The 27505-nt window shown below is 35.7% G+C and overlaps 1 protein-coding gene across 9 annotated transcripts in view; it reads left to right on the top strand.

Annotated features, from left to right (window-relative positions):
• The window catches only part of GRM8 (glutamate metabotropic receptor 8), a 355903-nt gene that overhangs the window by 269630 nt on the left and 58768 nt on the right, over window positions 1-27505 (top strand). For all 9 annotated transcript variants that reach the window (XM_065048889.1, XM_065048888.1, XM_065048885.1 and 6 more), the window contains one exon: window positions 14536-14672. In XM_065048889.1, the coding sequence (XP_064904961.1) occupies window positions 14536-14672 (137 nt within the window). The remainder of the gene's footprint in view (window positions 1-14535; window positions 14673-27505) is intronic.

The raw sequence follows: 27505 nt of genomic DNA, 5'->3' as shown, positions 1-27505 counted from the left end.
GTAGTTCTAAAAGCTTATTTTCATATATGATGAATAGCATCAGGAGCAAGATGGTCGTCTTTTTGACTTTGTGTGTCGCTTTTTCAACTCAGTGTTGCTGGGTTCAGCCCTCTTGCCAGATATGCCTTTTGCCAAGTCAAGATGTATGACTTCATCTCTAGGCAATTTAACAGGTCTCTGAACTCCATGAGCTTCCAAAAGGCCTACTGACATTTAAATCAGATAAAAAATACCCTTTGTGATAAACAGATAATCAGGACAGTGTCATTACTGTTGTTGAGTATTAGTTGAGATAAGAATGGTATCTGTTTTGATTGCCCAACTGTGAAAATAGTATCTTTTTCAGGTTTTAAACCCAAACCATCATAGTAAACGTTAAAAGCCTTGATAGATGTGGTACAAGAAAAAAATTAGGCTTTATGTTTTTTGTGACTCTCATTGTACAGTGATAAACTATAAAGATTTATTCTAGGAATTTTGAGCTAAAAACATTTACAAAATCTGTCTTGTTTTTGTGATTTTTTAAAAAACTTTAATCTTGTTTTACATTAGGCAAATCAGTTGTAAACCTGATTTAAGTAACTAGCTAAACAGAGTATATGTCTTCGTTATAACACTGGAGGAAGAAGGAGTATTATTTGATGAATGTCTTTTAGTTATTACATATTTTACTTACGTAGGGAAGATAATGCCAAGATTTGAAGGATGTCTAATGTTAGCATTTTCCATTATATCTCTTACTATAAGTATTCCAATATCATGAGCTCAGATGTCTTGAGTCAGGCTCCTGAAGAAGATTAAAAATACTCTTGGAGCAATGCTTTTGCACCATCTGTTTCTTTGAATAGCAGTTTGGCTGTATATGAAAGATTTTCTCTGGGGCCCTGACGATTCAGAACTTTTTAAAGAAAGCTGAAAAGATTATCCCATGTTTACAGGAACGTAGTATCTGGGGTCCAAAAAGAAGTTTTGTAAGATTAGCCATAAAATTTCAGTACACTTAATAACGTTAGTGGTCAGTATTTCTACTTGCAGTTTTTGGAATGTGAATTTTTCACAGCAGTAGGCAAGACTAAGATGTACAGTCTGAAGCTTTACTGCATTAACAATACGGCCTGTGTTATTCACTAACATTAATACAGAACTGTACCTGTAAAAATGAGTTAATGAAGTCCCCTCATCATCAGTTTCATTGAATGGAGATATTAGCTGTTGAGAGAATATATTGTTACCCTCATATGGATTTATTGTGCTGTTAAAAAAAAAAAAAGTGCTCATTTGTCTTCAATTAAAGTAAATAACTGCCCCAGATACCAACAGCTTCTAATATGCTCCATGTAAACAAGTGAATAATCTTTTATCCTAGGCAAAAGAGTCAATTAAAAAAAAAAAAAAATCAGTTATACTTTTTCACAAAAACCATAAAGGTATAAAATTAGCATACACATTGCTATATAAGTTTCTGAAAAGTCAGTACTGAAAGACTCCAGGGACTGACTTCCTAGAAGGCCAGTGTGATCTCTGAAGCAGGATCCTTAAAAAGTGGTAAGTGTGGGGGGTGAGTATGTAAGTCACAGCTGTATTAAATGATTTCACTTCCAAATCTAAGTCAGTTTTTCAGCAAGACTGTGACTCATAGATGTTTTTAAACACTGTAGATTAAAGTTGCTTTTTACAGGTTTTATAGATATCACGTTAATATTGTTTTATGTCTCTAGAGATTAGTAGCTCTACAATTACCTGAAATAACATATCAACAGAGTAAATTTTCACTGGGTACCAGTTACTTGCTGTAATTACAAAGAAAAAAAATGGAGAAATTATTTGTTGTTCTTTAACTTCAATACATTTACTATTGCTGTGCAGAGTTGAAAGACTCAGGAATTTCAAGTATTTTTTCCATGCTGCAGCACATCAGACTTCTCAGTAACTGCTCTGTGGTCTGACCCCTTTTTTTGTCACAAGGTAATATTTTAATAAGTAACGTAGTATTTGTTGTGAATTGCATAAGAATGTTTTGCATTCTAGAAACGTCAAAGAATTAGACATGACAAGGTCATGAGGCTGAAATAACATTACCTTGGATAGTCTGGAATATCTAAAGCTGTGATTCAGACAGGGACATCTCTGATGCCTTTCTCTAAATTTTTTGTGATAAATGAAGCATGACCTGAAGCTCTGTGTGCGTCTATGTGTACATGGTTGTGTGAGAGAGCTGGTTTTCAATGTAGACCTTGCAAAAGACACTTAGCTAGAAAATGAGTTATGGACATTTAACAGCTCCTCTTTGGAGCTGTGTCTTCTCTAAACATCAGAGTTTAAGCACCAGATGATTGTGATCCCTGTCAGGTGAATAGAAATCGGTATTAGGAAATTCCCTGATATTCTTCTAACCTGCTTAATTATCTTAAATATCACATACCTTATTGCACTAAGAAATCTACAATAACTAGCTTAATTTCAAAGAGGATCTTGTTCAGCAAGATAAACTAGCATCATGGATGGTTGATAGTGCATTGGTCATACTAAGCTGCATGTGAAGTAAAATGTTAAGTGGAGTTTGGTTAGAGAGGAAAATGACATTTATGTTTCAGGTGTCAACTAAATGTTAATGGACTAATGTCTGTGTCAGAATGACCGTCTCAATGGGACAGAGGATGTGTCTTGTCTGGATGCAGATACATCTGCTTTGAGAAATCTGTGTGTTTTGTGAACATTCTCACAGTTTGTGGCTTCTGGCTGTGGGTTTGTATGTTGGGCTCTTTTATTTTATTTTGTTTTGTTTTGTAAACCAACTACACTTTGAATAAGTTTTATATGGGAAATTGTTTATTTCCTTCATTTCCTTTGTAATCCATTATTTCAGCTATGATTATGTGACAATATCTTTCTTTTGTGTTTGTTTTCTCTTCAGTTTTATTCTAGCAACACCTAATTTTTGGAAAAAGAATGAAGTCTCAGACATGAAATGCTACAGTCATTTCATGTTAGTGTTAACGCAGTTGATCACATGTTGGTATCTGAGAACTGTGAGCATGGTTTAGGTTAGCTAAGGAACTGACTATTTCCCTTCATCTCTGATTGCAAACTTTATGTTTAAAAATATCACAGTGACAAAGAAGCTGATGAAAGGAGCTGTGTCAAAGCCCAACCACTAGCTTCAGTACAGTTAGTGACCTTAGTGCAGAGTAACTCAGTGTAAAGCTCTGTTTCACTGAACAAAGAGCTCATCAGGTGGAGACTACAAGAGCTGAGCCTGGAGACAGAGGAGCAGAATCACAAACAAAAGCTCTATTGGAATTAGGACAGAAGTCCCTGTGATGGGATGATGCCTGTTAGCAGGTTTATTTACCCCCTTTTCCATGTTGATGCTTTTTTAACAATTACACAAAGATGGCAGTTACCTTTCCTCACCAGGATGCTGCCTTGTTCCCCAGGCAGCTATCACCTGAGGCAAAGCACTATTAAGTACCTCCCGTTGGCCTCAGGAATCGATTAGTAGAGAAGAGTACACAGTCTCTGTGTTGGTTCCTGTACTAATGTGTGGCTCCCTTTGATACACTTCCTTATATGATCCTCACCTCCACTTGGGCAGGGCTTTTACTTTGCTCCACACTCTTTTCTCCCATGGTTCAGTACTAGAGATGTTGCTCTGTAGTGGAAGTGGAAGAAATCTTTCTTTTTGAGATTGTACAGACACTTGCAAGGTACTGATAGTCACTGAAGTTGTTTCTCTGTCTGAAATACTTTATCTTAGTGGTTTTTGACTTCAGAAGGCCACAGAGGCGGGTATGTGTCTGCTCGGCACATTTTCATCCTGGCCTGAAGCAAATGCTCAGACTGGAATCCAAAGTGGGAGATCTGTAAATCATCTCTGCCTACCAGTATTCAATAAGTGCAAGCTGATGAGAAAAGTCTGGTATCATCTAAATGACACTATGTCAATTGTCAGCTTGATAGGCTCTTACCAGAAACGTTTCAGAGTGCCAGAAGTGAAATGCAGAGTAAAAACTACGCTACAGGCATACCTGATCTGAAGTGCTTTTTCCAGAGGAAACAAGCTAATTACCAAAGCAAAAAAGGAGGATCCTTATAAAATCAGATGATACATAAAACTTTGACCAGAACTCTTTGAAAGATTAAAATAAAGAAAAGAAAAAATGAATATTCATACTTGCATCTATTCTAATAGGACTACTGCTGCAGAAAAATGTATCAGTATTAATCTAGGAATGGAACATGCTTTTTTCCCATATAACACACAGTGTCTTAGGTAAGACCTACCTAGGTATGACATGACAAACATGGCAGGTGATCCAAGTGGAAGTCCATTGTATTCAGTGACAGAGGTCAGTAATGCTAAAATAATTACATCTTTCTGGGAATAAAACAAAAACAACAAAACAAACCAAACACACACACACACCAAAAGAAAAAAAAAAAAAAAAAGAGACGGGAATGAAGTGCCACACCACTTTATCCAAATTATGTCACAAAATAGGAAAAATGGAAAATGTGGAAAAGGTGGCACAACGAGCATCCTCAGTACTTCATGAAACACTGAAGACTGCCTACTGCTGAAGACAGATGCAGGTAGGGTGCACCCAGGCTCTTTGTCATATGTAGTTCTCACAGTTGTCCTGGTGTGTCTTTCTTGTTTACTCTAAGATAACGTGATGGACAGATATGTGGCTGCATGGAAATTGTTCTGTGGTTCATAGTAACATATTAGAGTTTTAGGTAATAAAAAACTACTAGTGTAGAAGTCCTTGGACATTTCTGAATGCTCTGAAGTCTCTTTTTATCTCTTCCAGTGGCACTATATAGCTACAGCTTCTTGGAAGAGTGTTTTTGCCTGCAAAATCATGAGAATGGAAATAAACAATATGAAGACCCTTTTAAAATGGGCATCTATTGTATATTTGCATTGCTGGGGACTAGAAGTGATTGTGATTCTGTAGAGAAATGCACATTTACTTAAAGTGTGTTCATTTTGGCAATACTGAAACAAATGACGTGAAGTTATATTTGTGGTAAAGATTCCTCACACTTTCACTCCCACTTACTTCCTAGCATATGTGTAAGCTACTTTATTTTCTTTATTTTTTTTTCCTTGTGAAAAATATAGCCATGAACTTTTATCAGAAAGATTAGAAGAAATATGCTTGCTATTATTGGTGCTGCAAAATATATTTAAAAAGAAAAAAAATCCAACAACATTTTTTTTAAAAAATAACATATACTTGATAACAGCAAAATTATTGTTATCCATCCACGAACATTCATGCATTTAATTTACACATTCATGTAGTTATTATCCCCAAAACCTAACCACCCTCTTGTAACTCCCTCTTCCAGTACAAGCTGTTGGCATTAACTAGATAATGTCATATCACCTTACTGGTATTTTAGTATGTCACTGAAATAATATTTAGATTGCAGTTGAATTTTACGTCGTGCTCATTTTTAGGGGACTGAGTTTTATGTCCCCATGGCATACAACATAGGTAGCTAGAGCCTGTTGGCTTTTTTTAACTGAGTTCTTCAGTTGCAGAACTCATAGAATCATAGAATCAGTCCTCTCTGCCACACAATGTATGCTGTAGATTTTAAGATGATACCTGTAACTATGGATTTTCTGAATGCAGAATAAAAACAGGCTGGATTCTTCCAAGTATACTGACAGCACTGAGCATTTTTTGGCTACAGGTAGGGAATGGCAAGCTTTTTCTCTCACTTTCTGCCTCCTCTCCTCAAATCCCCCTCCCTATCTACTGTGATGTCATTGTGTGGACAGGCTGTCCCTTTTCCAGAGGTGAAAGGAACAAAGTTAAGGCAAAAGAGGTGCAAAGGGGCTCATTTTCTGTTTCTCAGTTGTTCCTACCCCATCAGACCACCCTTCTTCACACCTCTTCCTAGAGCTGATTGGTGTCTCTATGAATGCCACAGTGCTAATACCTGCCTTACTTTAGCATCTACTCACAAAGAGGTTCATCTACATCTTCTGCACCTCCCACTCAGTCCTGGAGTAGGGAAACTCATTTACGCAGCGTTGTCCCATGTCTGGCAGGAGAAGTAAACATAGAGGTATATCCTCACTGTGCAGAGAAGAATGAAACCAGCCCAGTCTTGAAAATATAAGACTGCCTTCACAATACTATGTTTTCATAGCAGGACTGGTATATAGAAACTGTACTTATCTGGCAAAATATGAAGTTTAATCCATGATGCAGTTGTATTATAGGTATACTTATTGTCAGTTCCTAGACTCAAGGTGCTGTAAGAGAAGGAGCTAGAGTTCTGTGCTTTTATACTCTGGAGTGAGTATTACTTATCAGAGGATATGAACACAAATTACACCTGTGTAATTTGTTTGCTGAGAGTGGCCAATAATAGATGTTTGGGGAGAGAATGTAGGGGACAAAGAATGTGTAGAATAATTTTTCTCCTGTATATACTTCTTTCAATTGGTAGCTGAAGGATTACATGAACCAGACTTGCATCTAGATCACTGCTTTTGATAACGAGTGCTGGATGTACTATTGAATGATGAGGCAAATTGCTTTTTAATATATCTGTAGTGTTGGTTACAACAGCTCAGTCTCATCTTCAAATTTTATTCATTTTAGGGTAAGTTTTATGAGACACTGTGTCTCTATGTTTGCTGTGCCAAGATGTATTAATCAGTTCTGGAAAGAAAAAAAATACTAGTTGTTATTTGTTTTTTTTATATAATATGTGTTCATGATACTTGCCTGGACTGACGTTCTCATGCAGAGGTGGAATGAACTGTTCCTTTCACAAAAGTACACAGTTTTAATCATTGACTGTGCTGAGGATCAAGACATCAAATAAATTATAGGCATATCTGCAGAATCACAACTGCCTGACCTGGAATTGATTTATATCAGTTTATTTTAATACCAAATTCTTTACTATCTCTGTGAGCCTTGTAGTGGGTAACACCATAATTTATATCAGGTATGCCCTAAATCTGTGTCTATTTCCTGTAGCACTCTCAGTTTCTCTTTCATTCTATTTTGTGCATTCATACATGAACAGCCAGAATATGCCCCATAGTAAGTAAGATAAATTGCCTAAACATGGGCATCGAATGCCATTTCAGATACCCCAGGGTATCCATCTGTCCTCCAGCTGCCGCCTCAGAAAGGCAAAAGTTCTCTGTCATATGCATATTTTGCATATCCGTGTGGATGGCTCCTGTATTTTAGGATATTTAAAATGTCAATAAGCTCCTATGTTTACATCAACTGGATGCAATCCTGCTTTATTTTCCCAATCTTGAACTGAGATATTTAGAGTAAGCATTAAGAGAAGTTTTTTGGGATTTTGAATCAGTGTAAGACAATCATCATTTGTTATTCTAGTAACCACATTGCTCATTGTTTGAAAATGTTTGCTGTATGGAGATTGAACAGATAATGGCTTCATTTATCACAAACATTACATAGTTTGATACAGTGTGTATTCCTCCTCTGTCTGCCAGCTGAACATTATATCATTCACAAATTAACTTTTTGGAGTTCTGATTAGTTGTTTATACTTCTCTGGGTTTTTTTGTGGGTCTTTTGTTTGTTTGCTTGCTTTTGGTTGTTTGTCCTGCCCAGTATTAAATGTTTTAACAGCTTGTATTGACTCAATCCATTGATTCCATTTCAACATTCTATTCCATTGTCATGTTGAAATACTTATCAGGGAAAATTTTCTTATTTAATTTTACAGATGCATTCTCTGGGAACTCTCAGTACTGAAAGTTCAAATGGTTACTCTCCCTCTTTCTGTTTTACTGAGAACAATTTAATTCATGTACATCTCTGTAGTACATTTTTGTTTTAACAGCTAATTAAAATAATAATCTGAACCCCTAACTCTAGCACTTGAAGCTAGTTATATAAATTAATGAAATAAGGATTGATCTTATAAATCTTAGCAGCCTTACAGAAAAGTCAAATTCTAACAGATGGTGCATTCTGAAGTTTTTGATACCCAACAGTTAACTGTATTATAGTGTATAAGAAACCACTTGACTTCACATACTCTTGGATCCATGCTGACTGCGTTAGGATTCATAACACATAAAACAGCCTCTCTGGAGCAGCTCAAAGGATGAAGACTTAGCTTAAGTAATTTTAATTTCAGTTTAAAAGATGAAATTAGTATCAATAGCCACTGAAATCTGGTGAAACACCAGTTTGCATCTGGTATCAAGCTTTGTAACAGAATCAGCACCACCAGAGCTGGAATATTCTCTTAAATGGCAGTTGTGAGACTTAGCAGTATAATAATTTTTCTACACTTCTGTCAAGGTACTGAAGTAGCTGTGCTTAAAATAGGTAAATTTTATTAAAGGTTTTTATTTAAGAAAAATACAAGGCTGTTGATTAAATTTAACAGGGTTTTTTTTTGTGGTTTGTTGTTGTTGTTGTTTGTTTGTTTTTGTTGTTGTTTTTTTTGTTTGTTTTTTATTTTTTATTATGACTCACTACTATTCTAAGTTTAATATCTGTTACAGGTTGATCACTTTACTATGCAGCTGGCCACTATTACATGTGAACTTGTGGTTTTCCAGTCAGTCCACTTTTTTTCTACTACGTGAGATATAAAGAGAACTTCACTGGAAGGCATCTGGGCAACTGTGCTCTATAACCTCACAGGGAACTGAAATTACAGTTTGCATTAGAAGCAGGGATGTTTTAGATTCATGTGAAAGTAACTTAATAAAGTAGGCACATGCAGAATAAGGTAGTTGCTGAGCAGCATCTTAAGAATATTAAGGTACATTTTTTCAGAAATATGTGAATTTTCAAGTTCGGTGCACGAAGAACCTGTCATAAAACAGTTGTTTAATAGAAGGAGTCTCCTTGTGTCGAGGGTTAAGATTGCGGGGTGACAATAAAACCGTGGCAGATGTATTGTTAACCCCCTCTCCCACCCCACACGTCCCCCTCCTTCTCCCCCCTTTTCACTAAGGAGAGGCGATTGGAAGGAAAAGAAGCACAGAGTGAAGAGAGTTGGAAAAAATTAAAGATGTTTTACTAATGCTAGTAATAAGAATAGAGAAAATAATACAAAATATACAAAACCAATCTTGAAAGTCTCAGCAACTGCAAAGCCGGCACCTGAAGTCCTGGATTGGACTCTGCAGCCAATCGGAGCTGGATTCAGTCTCTCACTAGGCCTCAGTTCGCAGGGACGACTCGCAAGGTCCTCTCCTAATGTCGGCCATAAGCAGAAGGGAAAAGGGAAAAGCACACCAGATCCTCGTGATCTCCCACTTTTATATGAAGTATTCACGTGAATGGAATGTTATACACAGTTGGTCAGTTTCTTGCTCACTTGTTTCTCGTCGCCCCTCTCGCGAGATGTCCATCTGTGCTTATCATTAAGTTTGCATTCCATTGATAGGTTTACCAAAACATGTGTCTGGTGCTCCAGGAAAAATGCAGTTAATATGAAGGCTTTAGCTGACAGGCAAAATTCACTGAAAGAGAAACTTGTTTTTACCAAAACCAGGACACCTTGGCATCAGGGTAAGATATTAAAAATTCTAAAGGATCCATTACATCCTTGATTCTGAATTAAAGACATACACTTAACTTTTTTCTTCTCTAAATAACATTTCTGGCTAGTTTAAGCTGCATTTTGAAAGGCTTGTAAACAGCTTAAGTCACAGACACATTGCTTCAGTAATGTTTAGCTAATGTGCTAGTTTAACATCCAGAGTTGTTTAATGCTTCTGGCTGTAAACTGAGAAGGAGGAGGGAGAGTTTCTTTTAGGACCAGATTAATACTTTATAGTTCCAATAGGTAAATGTGTTTTTAGGCTTAACAAAATGTAACTTATTTTATGCTATGAATGTGAATTGTCTCCAAATGAATGGTAACAGAACTACTGTACATAGCACCCTTCTACAGGAATTATAGAAGATTATTTATTTAGTCTGATTTTGGAATGATTTTGAAGTAAGATCCACTTACCAGCCACTCAGTGTTTCAAAAAATCTGAGGGACTTGGTACACAATACATGAAAGACTGAAGCTTTCAGGTGACCACATCATACTTGCAGTATATATGGCTGTTAAAAGCAGTAGTAGTAGTCCTGTAGTAGACAAAGGCTTATGTTTATGACTTGAGAAACTCAGAACACCAGTTCAGGTGAACAATCTGGTATCTCTTTGCATGTATTTTGAACCACATCACTGGATGTAGCCACAGTTTTGCTGTCGTGACAGTATAATCACTTCATGCTGTGATGTCTTTGAAGCAGTAGAAGAATGAATGGAGGTCTGTCTCCATGTGTTTCTCACTGTATCTCATCCCTTTTGTCCCTTTTGGTTAAGTAGGTCCTGTAAAGAAAAATGAGCAATTTCACCCTATGCTAACCATGAGACTGACTTGCTGCTGGTCTTTCTTTTACAAACTGATGACAATAAATGAGCTGCATTTTCCTGTTTTGTTTTACCTGTTTAACTGTAAAGAGTGCGATTTCAAAACAAGTCTATGAACCTTTTGAACACTGCTTCATTGTTAAATTTGAAGTTTTCCTTCCACTTATTATTCTACAGTTATACATCAGGAAAAAAAAGAAAAAGAAAAAGAAAAAAAGACTTTCTGAAAGTATCCTGGAATTGCTCAGCAAAGACAAATTTCAGAAACAAATCTCAAAAATAAGCTGGTAACTATGTTTATATATTAAAAAAAAAAAAAAGAAAGAAAAAAAGAAAAAAAAGAAAAAAAGGAAGAAAATGTTGGCACAAAGCAAAGATGAAGAAGATGAAAGATCACAGATGATTTTCCATAGTAAGGCAAGTTTATTATGGATTCTTGAAATTCTACCTTATACTTCTGTTTAGGCATCCAGAACATATTAAAAATTAGTCAAGATGGTGACAGATTGAATATAACCATCTGAGTCAATCATGGGTTAAAATTATGCATGGCAGCATAGTCACACAGAGAATATAATGTGAAAAGGCCCAACGACACAGTTCCCTCACTGCTCTTTGACTACCTTCTTAAATGATTGCTGCCAAATTATGAAAAACAAAACAAACCAAAACAAACAACCAAACCAAAACAAAATAAACAACAACAAAAATCAACTAACACAAACAAACAAACAAACAGAAAAACCCAACGAAACAACAATACCCAAACTGAAAAACATGCATGTCTTTGTATTCTCTGAGGTGGTCTACACTAGTGTTACAAGGACATTTTTCCAAAGCAAAAGTAACATTTTTCCTATGATGGTTCCCAGAAAGTGTAGTTTCTGGATGAGGATATCCAAGTTATTTCTCTAAGATTGATGCCCTATTGAAGCACTATTTAGTGTGGCTTCCCAAAATCTTTTTATCTAAGCTGTAATTTATATAGCCTGGTCTCACTAACTCAGGTCAATGGTGTGTTCTGTATTACTTTCTCTCCGCAATGTGTGGTATTTAGATTTAGCAGCCAGTCCTCAATGACCATGAAGCGGAGCAATTAAACACCCAGTGTCTTAAACTAGAACTAAGATGCAATTCCCTCTAGTGGTAATGATACAGTATAAGCATTTATGGCAGTACGGTGCCAGATATCAAGAGGGCTCAGCTCTACATACCTGGTTGTCGAAAAGAAGAGGCACTTGTACAACTCAATGGTATTTGTTACAGAATTATATACTGAATCTAGATGTGCTTTGATCTATGCTATTAATTACAGTCAGCTACTATGTTTCTCCACGTGGTTTAAGTATCTGATCTCTATACAACATAATTCAGTTTTTCCACAAAACTATTTACTTTAATTGGGTGAACTACCCAACACAGCATATTTCCTAAATAAACCTTTTAACTTTGTGGACTATCCATTCTCAAACAAACTGTTCACCCAGATCATTCACTAGAGCATATTTTTCTTCAGATGAGGTTAATATTTTTTTAAGAACATTAATTAACCATTGGTGATTTGTTTGTAGCTCTGATGCCTCCAGTTTCATTCTGTCCTTACACTTTCAAGTCTACTGCTGCCATCTTACGTTAATAATTTTGGAAACCCTTGGTAAAATCCCCAGCTTTTCTTCAGATGTCTTTGTATTTTGCTTTCCTGACTATGTAGCTAGTGGTTTATTAGCACAATCCAGCTATGCATACCTCCCTGTTTTAGGCCCATTAAAGGTTTCATTCCACAAAGCAACAATGAACTAGAAGACATATGTAAGTCACAAGACATTAAGACACAAAAAGATGAAATAATAGTCTGGTACCACTTGCTAACAGTGTCTACTAGTTATGGAAACATCGCTGGAACATCATAATAAAATTTACTTTACAGCAGGCACTGTGACTGTTATTGTACTTTCTAAATTTGCTATTCAACAGAGGGATAGCATGTTCTTCCCAGTGTATGGAGGTCTGAAACTTCTGTGATTTATTACAGCTTTTAACAAGCCTAATTTTATTAACTTGGCAAAGGTTGTTTTAACTTCTACTATATGAGAAAGATCTTGTTGGACTCGGTTGGCATGGCAGTTGAATTCAGCAGGATGCCATGTTCATGTCACCTGAGGTGCACAGCATGAGATGCTGTTATGCCCTAACTGAGAACACCACTACATCAAAGGGAGAGACGGTTCTCAACTGTGCTATAGTCTGTCAGTTTGTATGTGATATTTCTAAACCCAGCAACAGTTTATAAGTTCACATTGTTATTGCTGAGCATAATAGCATCTGAAGTTCCCATTGGTCTTAAGGGACACAAAGGACATTTTGTGTCTGTTGGTAAAAGACATCTGTACTTTATATAAGCTCTTCAAGTGCTGCTTAGTGGAAAGATGAATTCCGTCATTACTTGAGAGTAATATTTTGCAGGTTACATCAATGCCTACATACCAACAACAGCTGACGATGTGTTTATTAGGTGGAAGAAATTTATTAGATCAACCTAATATTTGAGCAGTGAAGAATAACTTAATTGCTTGGAAGATCGTAGACTGGCATTTTTCTTGCCCTTCATTCTGTTAAATGAATTCGGAGCAAAGCATGAAGAGCTTTCCAAAATTTTGCTTTGAGTGTCCTGTATCTTTATGGGGTCTTAAGACTTTATCACACAAAATTTTTTATACTCTTCTTCTATAGTTGCTCACATCTATTTTTTGCAGCTAGACTTCTGCTAGCAAAACTGTGGCACAGTAGTTAATTTGTCGCTTTTAAAGCACTGTTTATTTCACTGGTTATTAGTTTTGTATGAAAGCTGCTATACAAACAAACAAACAAACATGAACAAGATACTTTATGAGAGACAGGCACACATATTTATGCTGAAATTCTGGGGTATGTAGATTGCTGTCACCACTTCTACTGTCTAATCTCTGTTTGATATGTACCTAGCATTTCAAGCTTTTATTTGCATTCCCTGGAAAACACAGTGGACTTAGTGCCTCTAAGTGCTACATTAACAAGTCTTGTACTGTAGGAATTTACTATGAACTTGATATTCTCCTTTTCCTGGGTGTTTATATGGAGAAATGTGAAAACTTTGTGGGGTGGGCTTTGTGATGGTTTGCATTTTTTTCCAGTAAAGATGGATTTCATTCTTCAGTCATTGAAATGGTACTTTAACACACTTGAATTTGTCTTCAATGGACCTCAGATATAAGTATGATTCACCTATACATATGAATTTGGGGGATGGGTGAAAATGGCATTCTTTGTGTAGTCTCTGTAGGAGTGCAGATCCTTGATGTCACCTTGAAAGAATTCATCAAAATGTGTTCTAATCTGACTGGCCTAGTTGTCAGGGTAGACATGTAGTTTTCAATCTTTGAACATTTTGTTGATCGAAGTAAGAACAGACTGTCGATTTATAACATTTGACAGCTTTAGCAAGGGCCCTTTCTGTCAGGCAGTATAAAGGAGAGAGCAACAAGCCCAGCTGCTCTCCTTAATTTATTTTGATAAAACAATTTTACACAGGTGGTCAGTGTTAGAAACTGATCACATTAACTGTGACCACATTTAGAAACTTGCATCCCAAGGTCTTTTATGAGCATTGGCTCCTAAACTGATGATATTAATTTTATTGTTTTTACTTAACAGGGAAATGCTTTACGAACTTCATTACATTATTTCTATTTTGCGTCTACCGCACTGTATTCACATCATTAAGTGAAATAGTGCCCTTCTGCAAGCCAAATGAATTTCTCTTCTTCTATCACAGATTTTCCTAGTGTTCTGTAATACACACACACTCTATAAAAAAAAAAAAAAAAAAACACAAAACCAATCAAAACCAATCAACCAAACAAAAAAAAATTGCAAAAGATTCTATTTTTAAATTGTTTTACTTAATTCTAGATAAGGTAGATTTTGTGATGGTAAGAAAAACACACATTTTCTCCTTGTGAGGTTTGTGGATTTATTACCATACTAGTCTTGCATTGCAAAGAACCTGCTCAGTCTTTAATTAGTATTTTTCTTCTAAAATACATTTTCTGAAAAATAGTTTTTAAATTTTTTATTTATTTGTTTCAGGGAGTGCTGGAACACCTGTTATCTTCAATGAAAATGGAGATGCTCCTGGGCGTTATGATATTTTCCAGTATCAAATTACCAACAAGAGTGCAGAATACAAAGTAATTGGTCAGTGGACTAACCAACTTCGTCTAAATGTAAGTACTAGTTTGATTATGATGCTGGTATAAGAGAATACTCATTTGAGTATTATATTACTTCAAAGCACTTCAAAAATGTTGATGATTTCTTCTTTGTCAGTTCACAGAAGAAAGGCCTTGCATTCTCTTCTTGAGAAGGCATTAAAAATAGCACAATCGCCCATAACCTGAACCAAATATTTTTATTTTTAATGATGTTGGGTTGTGTATTTACCTGCTCCTTTAAATGTTATTTTAGAATAATTACATATCTGGTATTCCTCAGACTGATTACGAAGTTAGGCAGGGAAATAGTAACTCATCCTTCAAAACAGAGTATCAGACAAAATAATGGGTACATATATATTGTCCATGTATTTAAAATAATATAAGGGGATGGAAATGTATTTCGTAAAAGAGAAGTTTGGACTCTAAACACTTCTGATTTAGATGGAATACTAGGATGATGAACTACTGCAACAAAAAAATATCTTGAATATAAAGGGAGTATTTGGCATTTTTCTATATAGTTAAATAGGATTAAGATAGTCCCTTATTACTTAATAGCAGAAGAAACAAAAAAGACACGACAACTTGCCCATACTTGGGAGGTATTTTTAATTGAGGCCTTAACATATTCTGCAGGTTTTGTAGAAGTTAATACCCACCTGTGTGTGGAATTGTATTTGTTTCAAAAATCACCATCCCAATAAGATTCAGATTACATAATATGTAATATTTGTATGATAGCTAAGTACCAAGCCACAGTTATCACTTCAGAAATTGTTGGATCCAAAGCACTTCTTTCTGTTAGATGATGGCTCCATGTAAGGAGCCATTACAGTCATGAGAAAAGCAAGATGAAGTTAAGCTGTGTTCTTGTTAACTGTGAAACATTTACAAGGCTTACTTCAGGTATGTTAGCCATTTGGGTAGCTCTGCAACTGTGAAATATCGAGTATTGTTTTGCTAAGGGCTGATGAGAATGGCAACAGTGTAAATTGATGACTATATTCACCAAAGGGAGTTTATTTAGTGACTTTAATCAAACCACAAAAGGCAGGTTACAAACACCTCTGGTTTTCCTGAAGAAGAATGAAAAAGACCATGAGTAAATATTTACAAATTATTCTCCTGTTGAGACTACTTTGCAATAATTATCTGAGTGGTATCAACAACAACACACATGATAGTTCTACATTTTCAGCTACAGCTGTTAAACCACTTTACCATATCTACCGTTTAATATCTGTAACTACTTTACAAGGTCTCATTTATTTAATTCTTCTGCCCAGATATAAAAAGACTACCAACAGAAAGTGTGCGTAGCAGATTGTATGGCAGTGTTATCTCCTTCCACTAACCTGATACGTCAGTTGAAAAGAATGAAAGGAAAAAAAAATGGTTAAACAAATTTAAGGATTAATACTAAGTAGTAATTTATGGGAAATACTAGAGTTAGACTCTTATCAAAACTATTATGGCATACATTCCAGATCTTCATAATTGTACAGTTTTCTGAAAAGTTACTGTTTGGTAAGCGAGCTGAAAAACTGATAAACAAATTTTGCACAAATGTTAGTACTAATTACATAGTAGTAGCTAAAAGATACCTTAGAATTTATTTAAATTTTAATTCCATTCCAATCTGCCTTTTTCTATCCCCCCCAGACTCCTAAATTTTTCATTAGGCCTGTAGCTTTTCAGTCCCATTATTTCTGCCCAATATATGTGTACTCCAGGGAGTTCTCAGAAATACTACAGTGGCTGTTATTCAGGCTACTGAAACTACACCATGCTAACCACAGTGACCACAAAGCTAACAGGAAACGAATTATCTAAGGGCATTCCTTGTTAACTCCAAATAAGAATGGTTGCGTTAGGGTGTTCTTTGGCTCTTTTTTTTTCATCTCTTTTTTTTTTGTCTTCATAAGCTCACATGCTGGACACAACTGGTGTCCAGCTTCCCAGGCAAGCTCTCTCTAGATTATGAAGTGGTGGAAATGCAAGCAGGCTGGCACACTGCTCCTCCGTGGATGTTTCTGCTCCCAGCAGCATGCCATGGCCCTGCTCTTGTCCTGCTGCCCCTACTCTGTTGTGCACCCCCTGATCACATGGACCAGGAGGTGAGCAGGGACACAGGGCTCCAGCCCTGTGCACAGTACAACTGGATTGATTCAGCAAGGAGATGTACTCCTGTTTCTCTACTCATCTTTTTCTAAAACCTAGAGGATTTCTAAAAGGAAGACTGGGTTTTATTTCTTAAATTTTGTCAGGGTTTGAGATGCTGGATGGTGGTCTCCATTGGTGTCAGCAGGTGCTGGTATAGTAACAATGAAGAAGGAAGTCATAATAGGGGTGATACACTTTGTTTCCATCTGTTTCTGTATTTACTACACTTAATTAGCACGTGTTGGTGGTGGTTATGTCACATGAAGATATGTTCTGGCAAAGCTGTTGCCTCCTCTCACTAGACAAAATGTATTAAACCCAAGTAAACTTTGTGAATGATTGTCAATACTCAAAATCATCATATTGCAAATTAGGTAGTGCCTTTGATTGCCAGTGGGTTAGATGGAACACAGTGGATGTTTTCATTGGTTCCTGTGAAAATATCTTTATGTATTGAAGGCAAAGCACTAATAAGATAACATAGCACTTTTTGCCCTGTTGTCTCTAAAGGAGATTCTTTTAACATATAATACTTTCTCCACTGCATCCTTCTTTCTCTTAATGAAGACGTGTAACTATGATATTTAATGAATCTGTCAGCTAGGTATCCTCTACAGATACTTCTGCTCCTGTTTTTACAGATATTTCTACTTCAAATTGTGTGATAGCCTATAATAGCTATGACTATTTATGATTGTGTACACCTATACAGCTGGTATTGTGCTTCAGAAAATGTGTAGCTTTTATTTGTTTGTTTATTTTCTATTCCAGAAAAATAAATCATGAAAGTACAAGGTTTGCAGTACAGTTCAACCTTGGGAACAATTAATGTAACTAAGATTAGAGCATGTCTTGCATCTAAATAATTGAATCAAAGGGTTTCCTTTTTTTTCTTTCTAATATTTGCCCCCATTTATTTTTGTTTTCCTTTTCCTTAGGATCCTCTTTGATATTTTCTCTGTGGGGTTTTGGCAGCAGGTCTCTGTTCTGTGGGCTATGGCTCCTCACTTGGTTGCCAGCCCTGGCTCCGTCTCTGACCCCAGTCCTCAGCATCCAGGATTCCTCTGCTCGGGTCCCTGGTTCCTCAAAGTTTTTGCTGACTCTACAGGGTCCTTGTGGTCAGACTTTAGACTTGTTCCTTTGTTGGTGCAGTGCTGACTTTCCCTTTGGGCAGAAAGTGCTGACTGTCAAGATGAAGGTTCCATATCATGCTCCCTAAGGGTCTGTTTGTCAGCAGGCTTCACCAGCTGCAAAGACCCTTCTAGCTGTGGTGCGGGGTTCTCCCTGTGGTCCCCAGTAACATTAATGCTCTCCTTTAGGCAGACTGACCTTTCAGATTTCCTCTGAAGCAACTATAGCATCTGGATATAGGAGCTTCATGATTACTGATCACCACTACTCTTGCAATACTTACAAAAAAAATGCATGTGTGACAATGCTGAAAGATATGGTATAGAAGTTAAATCTAAAAAGAATCATGATCTCAAAAATTTAAACTTCTGTGTGATTCTTGAGTTTGAATAAGGTATCTCAGTCTTTAACAGATGCAAGGCACCTCTGAAAGCAGATATGTAGAAACATCAAACTACAATCTCAAAGAACCTAATTGTTTTTTCTTGCAGTTATTACTTTACATGATTCTGACAATGTAGATTTACACCCCTTTTAAAGTCATTTTAGTCTCTAAGGTTGTCTAATTTTAAGTGATCTTAATGTATTGGAAATAACCATAGCCTAAGATTTTTCTGTATCACTTTGAAGGAAAAATATAATTGTGTTAGAACTTCTGATAATTGACTATACATTAGCTGTCAGGGTTTTTGATTGTTTGCTTTCCTCTTTCTCTTTACCAATATAAGGAGATACCTTAGTGTTCAGAAAACTCTGACAGTTAAAATCCTTTCTTCCAGAAAATATTCTGGTATTCATAATGAATAAAAACCCAGGAAAAGATAGTTGTTTCAGCAAAAGTTATGTTTTATTCATATTGCAACAGTATTTTGCATACCAGGTCACACGAAAAGTTCCCTACAAATGTGTGGGTTTAGCAAATTTGAGCTCTCAACCATGTAATCTCTGTAGGAGGAAAGTTGTTAAAAACAAATTTTCCTTCCTGGCACTTATGATTTGAAATCAACTTCCTTTTATGATTAATAATGAATTCCCTCTTAGAAACTGTGTTCTGTATTTCACGTGTTATAATACAAGTTAGATTGAGATATTGACTAATGACTTTTGTCAGAGGCAGTAAATGAAAATAGTCCCAGTCCTCAAGTTTTAATAACAAGTTTCTCAGTACCCTTTTCCTAGGAACCCATTCAGTTTGTTCTGGTTGATTTCTGAGGGATGTTTTTCTCCTCTTTAAAAATGTTCTCTTTTGAAATCTAAGTGCCAGTTAGAAAAATAATAGTTTAAATGTTAAAGAATTTTAAAACATAATATTTTGACTTTTCAAAAAAATCCTTTTAAATACAATTTAAAGCATTCCTGGATTTTATTTCACTCACACCTTGTTTTGATCTACCATAATCTGTGTTTAAAGATGCTAATCTGAAAAAATATGTAGATCAAAATCCATATTCTTCCAAGTTAGTAATTTTGATTGATGTGCCTTCAGGCAGACACAATTATTGGTGTTTTCAGAATCAGGTGTTTAGCTGATGCAGCTAAAAATCTTGAGTGGATATCTATTCATGTGATATTGTTCCTTAAGAAAAAAACAAAGCATACTAAAAAAAAATATGTTTCAAGTGAAAACAATAAAATTTTAAAGATAGAATTTACTTGTGATTGTTTTGTGTTGTTTAGGTTTTTTTTTTGTTGTTGTTTTTTGAGCAAGTAGTTCTGTTACAAGGCAAGAGAAATTTTAGAATAACATATTTGCTTAGAATTAATAGGATGCATAAGCATATGGACTGTATACACTGAGGATATAAATGACTCAAGGGCAGCCATTTTTCTGTAATGGTCTTGATTTATGACTAAGAAAACCATAAATTAAATTTACACTAATATGATGAAATCTCAGAGAGACAGTCGTAATCATCATCAGCCTTAAGCACAGTGTTTGGTGAACTAGTAAAAATTGGGAACCCCGCATCGTCAATGAGCTTCCCTTCAGGCAGCTGTATCACAAAAAGATTTGAATCTATTTGATTTCTCTTGTAAATTTTGTATCTAATCCTGAAGGATACTATCAACACTGACATTAGTCAATTATTTCTGGAAGAAAGATTCAAAATGCATTAGTTCCCTTTCTTGTGACATAGTAAGAGAAAATAATTCAAGAAGCTTCTGATGTTTTCTCTAACTGCAGCAAAAGGTCTGAAGATTTGCTGTAGGCCACTATATTTCATTAAAGAAGCCAGAGAGCCTCTTTTTTCCTGTGGTAGCTATTATATAATGGATATATGTTTTCAAATTGCTGAACCTAGTCCCTGCATTTTATAAAAGAACATAGTACAGTGAAATACACAAATGGAGCACTTAGTGCTATATATGATTATATCTATAAACAAAATATGACAATCATACTGCCTGTAGGGTATTCTTCTGCCCATATATAACAGTGCAGTAGGGTTCAAACTTACACTCCATCCATGTTTTCTCTCTGAAAATTGTTGAGGCTGGGATAAAAATAAAACTTAATGAGATAAGAAAAAATGTTTTAGGTTCTTCTATTCTTCTCCTCAAAATTATATTGCAGTCTTTCTTTATTCAACCAGAGCTCAAAGTAGAAAGATACTGTTATGGTTTTTGGAAGACTACTTAGGTTTTACAAAGCTAGTCCTGATCTAAGCACTGGTCAATAAGTATGACTCAAGATTTATTCTTCTTTACTGTCAGAGTCTTAGGTCAATATGAAACTTGTGGTCACTGAGTACAAATGCGAGACTGAAGAGATCAGTCAACAGTAGGCTACAGTGGATGCAGACTGTAGATAAGCCAACAAAATACACAAAACATTGAACAAATTGTGGATTTTATAATTTTGAAAGGTTCCATATTGTATTAATAAAGAAAAAATATTGCTTTGAGGTAGGGGGAAATAAGCTGAATACAGATATTGAAAAAACATTACATGATTTTGAGATGTGCTTGTAGTAGAACAGATGCTATTTCAGATGTGGCTGAAAATCAAAACAACTTGTGGATTCAAGAGTCGATCACCTTAGAAGAACCCAAGAAGACTGACAACTTGTCTTCCTTCTAAAGCTTTTTACTTTGTTGATCCTAATAGTTGTTTTATTTGTCTTTTTTTTTTTTCTCAATGAAACAGACATCTTGACTAATTCTCTAGAGAAAAACAAACAAACAAACAAAATGCAAACAATAAAAACCAAGAAAATGTAAAAAAGATAGCCTCTAAGAAAATATCCTGAGCCTGCTGAACCTGGATAACCATTTATTTAAAATGATACCAGATTGCCAATGAAAGAGCCTCTGCTTGAGAGCTAGGATGAATAGGGATTTTTTTCCCAACTTGTCAGGGTAAGTGAAAATCAGGTTTGCAGTTCCAGGCTTGGCTATGAATTTGTCACAGGATTCTTTAGTAGATGGTAGATATTTTATAGTTTTTTGTGAACATCCTTTGTAAGAACTGTTACAATTAGAATGAAGTGTTCTTTAAATAACCATAGCCAAATGGACTGTGGAGGTTTGTTTTTTGTGTGGTTTGGTTTTGTTTTGTTTCTGTTTTGTTTGTGGGGGTTTTTTGTGTGTGTGTGTTTTTTTTTGTGTGTGTTTTTTTGTTTGTTTGTTTCTTTCTTTTTTATTTTTTTTTTTAATTCAAAAAAAACCCCAGAAAAGATGCCATGCCATGCATAACAAATAAAATAAATTGGTTGTGTTTAAAATAATGTTTTTTTCTCTTCCCCAGTAGAAACAAGTGTGCAGTGACAAAACAATGAAAAATCAGGAGCTTTTACCAGAAGAGTTATATATTCATACACAGGGCTTCGGAGGAGGGTTAGCTGCTCCCTTGGTACCAGCTAATATTGTGACTTTTAGAATAGACCAACAACTGTTGGGTATGGAAGGTAGTTTGGATTACCCATAAATGGACACAAGTCTGTAGTGAATTGCTTTGTGAGGTACCAGTGTGAGGCATAGAGTATCAGCATGTTTCTTTCATTTTTCTCCTCTCCCTCACAGAAATTTATATATGTATTACAATTTGAAGACTGAGCTGCCCTTTAAACCTAGAAGGAAAATCTTCATGCTTAAAAGCAAAAGTAGTAGATTAAATTATTTTAATTATTGTTCATTTGTGTTACAGAATGGAAGCCTACTACTGAATTAAAAATCAGGATATGGAAAATGAAAGGGATATTCAGTGGTTATGATATGATGAAAGAGAATAACTAGCAGTTAGCAGTACATTAGTATATGATTATTTTTTCTGTTTGCTCTACTGTAATTTCTCTTCATTTTGCAGTAATATTAATTTCATTTATTTAAGATTGTCATCTAATATTTATCCAGGACTTTTCACTGTGGTAAATCCCCATTTACAAAATAGTATCCCTGGTTTTAGTGGTGATATTACAGTATAAGGCAGGGAATGAAGAACGTGTAGCTAATCTCATTGTAACTTCAGCTTGCAGTAAACAGATTTAGTGTTGAGTGGGACAACAGAATGTGCTGGGAATGACTGTATCAAATAGAGAGGGTTTTAGTAATGGAAAAGCATAGGCAAAAAGTAGAGAAATGGCTTTGGAATGGTTAACTGAAATTTGTATCACCAGAGGCTGTTGTAGCAATGAACTCCTAAACTTGTGATGTAATTCATCTGTTTTCTTCCCCAGTGCTATGACCTCAATAGCAGAACAGTGACTTCACTTTGAAAAGTATAGTAGCTGGAGAGAGTCCAGCTGCAAGTTATGACAATGATCAGCCATCTAAAAGTTTGCCTGCAGGGAAAGGTTGAACAAACTAGGATTGTTTAGTCTGGAGAAGACTGAACTGAAGGGAGTTATGTTAATCTCTTTCAATATAGAGAAGATTATTCAGTAAAAGAACAAACTCTTAGTCATAGTTAATTTGGCTATTAGGAGAAGTAGTGGATTTGAATTACAGTGAGAGAGATTTAATGTGGACGTGCTGGAAAATTCTGATGATGAGCATAATTAAGCACTGGGTTGCATTACCTGGGATGCTGGGCAGTCTTCAACACTTTGGGGTGGTTGGAGCAGGTGAGCTGTACAGACAGACTTTGCAGAGCTGATTCACGGATGGGGCCAGAGGAGTACTCCCAAGATCTCCTTCAGCCGTCATTTCTGTCTTCTGTTTTCTGTCTTTTGTTAGTTTGTTTTGTTTGAATTGCTAGTAATCCCCTCAAAGGTAGATTTCCTGTATTCCTTGAGCAAAAGCTCAGAGGGATACAGGCAACTGTTTTCCCGAGTGAATGCAAGACTCCATTTGTCTTTAGCAAGAACTCTGTAAGAATGTAATAACAGATTTATTAGTTCACAAACTCGATTACTTATTTAGGACCTTTTTTTTTTTTTTTTTACATGACAGCTGTTTAATACTTCCCAAACTGATTTATGTTTGTTTATGTGGACAACAGTTTCTTATTGTGACAGTGGTGATATCTTTTACCTAGAACTTCTTTCCCTACCATTTCTCAGAGAAGCATTTTCCCTGTAACCAAAAGCAATACATCAGCTCTACACATAATAATATTTAAAATGCATCATTAATTAACTAAAAAGTAGGAAAAGTAGGATCATCAGCATTTCTTATTTACCTTATTCTTCTAAATATATAAAAAATGGTTTCTTAAATCAGTATTCTGTAAAATTGAAAGACAATCTAAAGAATTTAGTTGTCATGAGAATACATTGAAATTTTTCTATCTATCTGTCCTAGTTATGATTTTAGTTTTTTATTTGTGCTCAAAATATATAGTACCTGAAATCTGCCCTGTCAGATTTTTCTAGACCTTTCATAAAGTTAACATCTTCTGTACTTATGTTACTCCAAGGACAAAGACACTCCAGCCTCTGAAGGCATTCTCCTCCATTTTTAACTCCACTTATCACTCTGAAGTGTCTTATAAATACCTGACTTTACTTTTCTTTGCTATAATTTAAGCCCAATATTTCTTATTTTATTATATTCAGTATACATTGAGCACGTCATTATTTTCACGTATTCAAAGACTGTTGTTTTACCCCCTAGGCTGTGTTGTTTCTTCAGGTTATGCAGCCTGAATTCATTTAATTTAGTCACACATATGCTGTTTTCTAAACACACTTCTGTTCTTTGTTGATTTCCTCTGGACTCCCTATTTGATCCTCCTTCAAACTGAAACACTGTGATCTTCAGCCTTTGTGAAGTGCTCTGGCTGAAGTCTCACTAGTGTAGAGTACAGGAGGAACATCATTTCACATGTTAATGAATGCAGAGGGGAAAGATTGTTTTATCAATCTGGATTTATCAGGATTGCAGTTGCCCTTTTTGCAACAGTATGACATTGGTTCAACATATTATAATCCACTAAAGCCCTGAGATCTATTTTTATTCTGAAGACCTGATATCTTTCTGTCCTTCCTGATCCATATGGTGCCATCTTTTAGTTGTTCCTGTTAAACTGCATGCTCCTTTTTTTTTTTTCAGACTTTCTGCAGTGTCATTTGGAATAAGTGTCTCAACCTTCAACATAGCTTCAATCTCTTCCACTGTCATTGCCCAAATTTGATCACTATATATTATATTTTACCACCCAAACTGCATCGAGTGGTTATTACAAGTACTGAATAATAGCAGACTAAGAATAGGCCCTATTCAGGCCTCACTCCGTACCATCTCTTCCATTCTGACAGTGAATCAATGAAAAAAATTATCTTCCCATAGCTTTCTGATATAATTTGCACCTGGCCCTTAGGGGCTAGATCTGTTTCAATAGGTTGCTTATGACTGAGAGTGTAATTTAAAGTAGTGTCAAAAATCTTTCTAATGTTAAGATAAATGACACCTAGCTGCTTGCCTCTCCACAATGCCTGTTACCCTCTCACTGAAGGAAATGTCACAGCTCATTGTTGACAGATCCCTGTTGGCTGTCATTTGTCTTGTTTGATTTCTCTGTGTTTTTGAAATGTGTTTGTTTATTTCTTTAAGGATTTTTTCTGGGAATTCAAGTTAAACTGAATGATTGATAATTCCCTGGCTGCTCCTTTCCTCCCCTTTTCTGAGAATAAGCACTAGGTTTCCCATTAGTAAGTTCTTCATACTTCCCCATAAAGTCTCAAGAGCTTTCTATCTCCTCAGTCAGTTTTTTAAGTACCATAGAATAAAACTCAATATGTTCAGTCCATATGAAAACCCCTGACTTCCTGAAGTACTCTCATTTTGAATATATTCATCTTTCTTTCCTTAGAAACAAGGATTTTTTTTTTTCTTACTAAATGTGCTGTGTGGTATTTTCTCTAGCTTAAACTTCTTCCACATGCTTGTTTTGTGCCTGCCAGATCACTAAGTCTCTCCACAGAATTTTCAATTTAATTATTGACTCTTCATTCTAAGCAGTAGTATAGACTTGGCAGAGAGAGCTCTTCCCCTGCTGCTGAATATCTCAGTGTAAAACAGAGCCTGTTTTCTGCCAGTTCCAAACTAGTTCAGACATTTTGTATGTGAATTTGTTACCTGGCTGGAATTGTGTTTAAAGGGCCAGTGTGATTTTGTTTCTGTTATGCTTAAAATTCAAAATTATTGTAGTGGAAATATCTAACTGTTCACTAAGGGGAACTGGAAAAAAAGGTATGGGCTGTTACAATGGAAAACCATCTTAAAGTAATGTCAAAACGCACATCTCAGTCATTAGGATTTTGCAGTGCTGTGGAGTAGAATGTACTACACATATTAACAGCTTCTTTTCCTAGAAACAGGTTAGACAAATATATCAGGAATGTTTTGGGTATAGTGGATCTTTTCTTGAGACAGGGAAATAAACATGATCCCTACATTTTAACTAAGCTTGTCTGTTACTCTGTCACAGTCAATTAAGGTACAAGGTTGCTGAGGTGAGGGCAGCTTTGCTCAAAATTTCAAGTGCTTCACTTTGCTGAAACACTGGTTAAAGGCTGAGAAACACAGAATCGCAGGTCTGTTTTCTGTTATTCTTTGAGAGATCAGTGATGAAGTTACTGCCTTTGTGTTTTCTATCTTGCTGCTGCTTATGCTTGGATGGAAAGCTCAGGAAAAATACGGAAAATTACCCTGCTCTCTTCTTTCAGTTCCCTCATTATAAGTATTTTTGCCATAATTTCCTTAAAAAGCACCTGTTTGGAGGTGTGTTACAGCTGATGGCTATCATGCTGACCAGTGTTACCTTATTGTAGTTAGGATGTCCTTTTCTGTATTCTGCTGATACTCTGCTTTCCTTTATCTTATGGTTTGAATGTGAATTCTTTAAGATTGAGGCCATCGTTTTTTCTTTCAGCCTTAGTGCAATTGAGGTCTTTGTCTGCGAACAGTGTGGGAATAAAAATTGTTTCTGTATTGGTATTATTTTGTGGGAAAGGTTTTGAGGGTTGGAATTTAGGGCTATTCATTCTTCAGTTTCATATGCATAATGTCTTTTCAACTGATCAAGAAACAGGAAATAGATTAAAACATTTAAAATAATGGGGCAGGATCAACATCTTTTTTCATACTGAATTGAGGCTTTTTGTGATTAGCTAATTTCTAGTTTTAAAATAATGAAATATTAAAGATAAGAAAAAAGGTGACAAATAATCTCCTCAAGTAATATTATATATGTGTATGGGTCATGCCCTTATGAGCATGACTCTACTGTAGTTGCTGGACTGATCTAAATCTGCTGAAGGTCTAGGCTAATATATTGTCCCATGTTTTTGGAGGCCATCATAGAGGTGTTTGGGGACAGAATTCTCAAGCTTTTTGTTTTGATAAAGAAATTCACATTTAAACCAATAGAATGATTAAAACAAGTAATGGTGACTATTGTTTTCACTAAATGATGGGATTTATTTAACAAATTTGTCTTAATTTTAAATTTTTAAAAAATCCATATGAGATTCCTTTAAAGTAAAATGGCAGCTGTGCTTAGGCCCTTGTGTTACTTCTGTTTAATCTGACCTACGAAGTGTGGGAGAATCTGAACACCATTGGGAAGAAAGGCATCTGACACAGATTGAAGGGAAATGTAGTAGTTATGGACCAATGGACTTGGGATGGGTCAACACAAACTTTAACTTAGGTAACTATAAATAAAAGCATCAGATTTGGGAGGAGCATGTTTGTCATGAATATTAAAAGCTTCATGAAGAAATGCGATTAGTCTATTAAACTAGTGAGGGCACAGACCTTGGGCAAAAGTGAGAAGATTCACCGGGCACAAAGAGAGTGATGTCAAAATCTCTTTGCCAGAACTGGGCTCCTTTTCTGTTCTCCAATCACTAAATTTTTTGAAGCATGCTTGCAGGCTATTTCTGCGTGATCAACTGCAGGAAGATAGTACTTCCAAGCCTTATTGTTCAAATAGCCTTAGTACTAGAGCTGGTCAAAAAGTGCTTGACAAAAACAGGCAATGGTAGAAGGTTTCCTTGCAAAACAGCATTTTCTTAAAGAAAAATCTAAATCAAACAAGTTGTGTTTGTCTGTTTTAATTTGAAGGGTTTTGGACATATTTAATGATTAGAAAAATTATGGCA

This window comes from Columba livia, chromosome 1 (assembly GCF_036013475.1).
Source record: "Columba livia isolate bColLiv1 breed racing homer chromosome 1, bColLiv1.pat.W.v2, whole genome shotgun sequence".
NCBI classification, from domain to species: domain Eukaryota; kingdom Metazoa; phylum Chordata; class Aves; order Columbiformes; family Columbidae; genus Columba; species Columba livia.
Note: the sequence above shows the minus strand (reverse complement) of the source record. Positions and strands in the feature narration are given on the sequence as shown.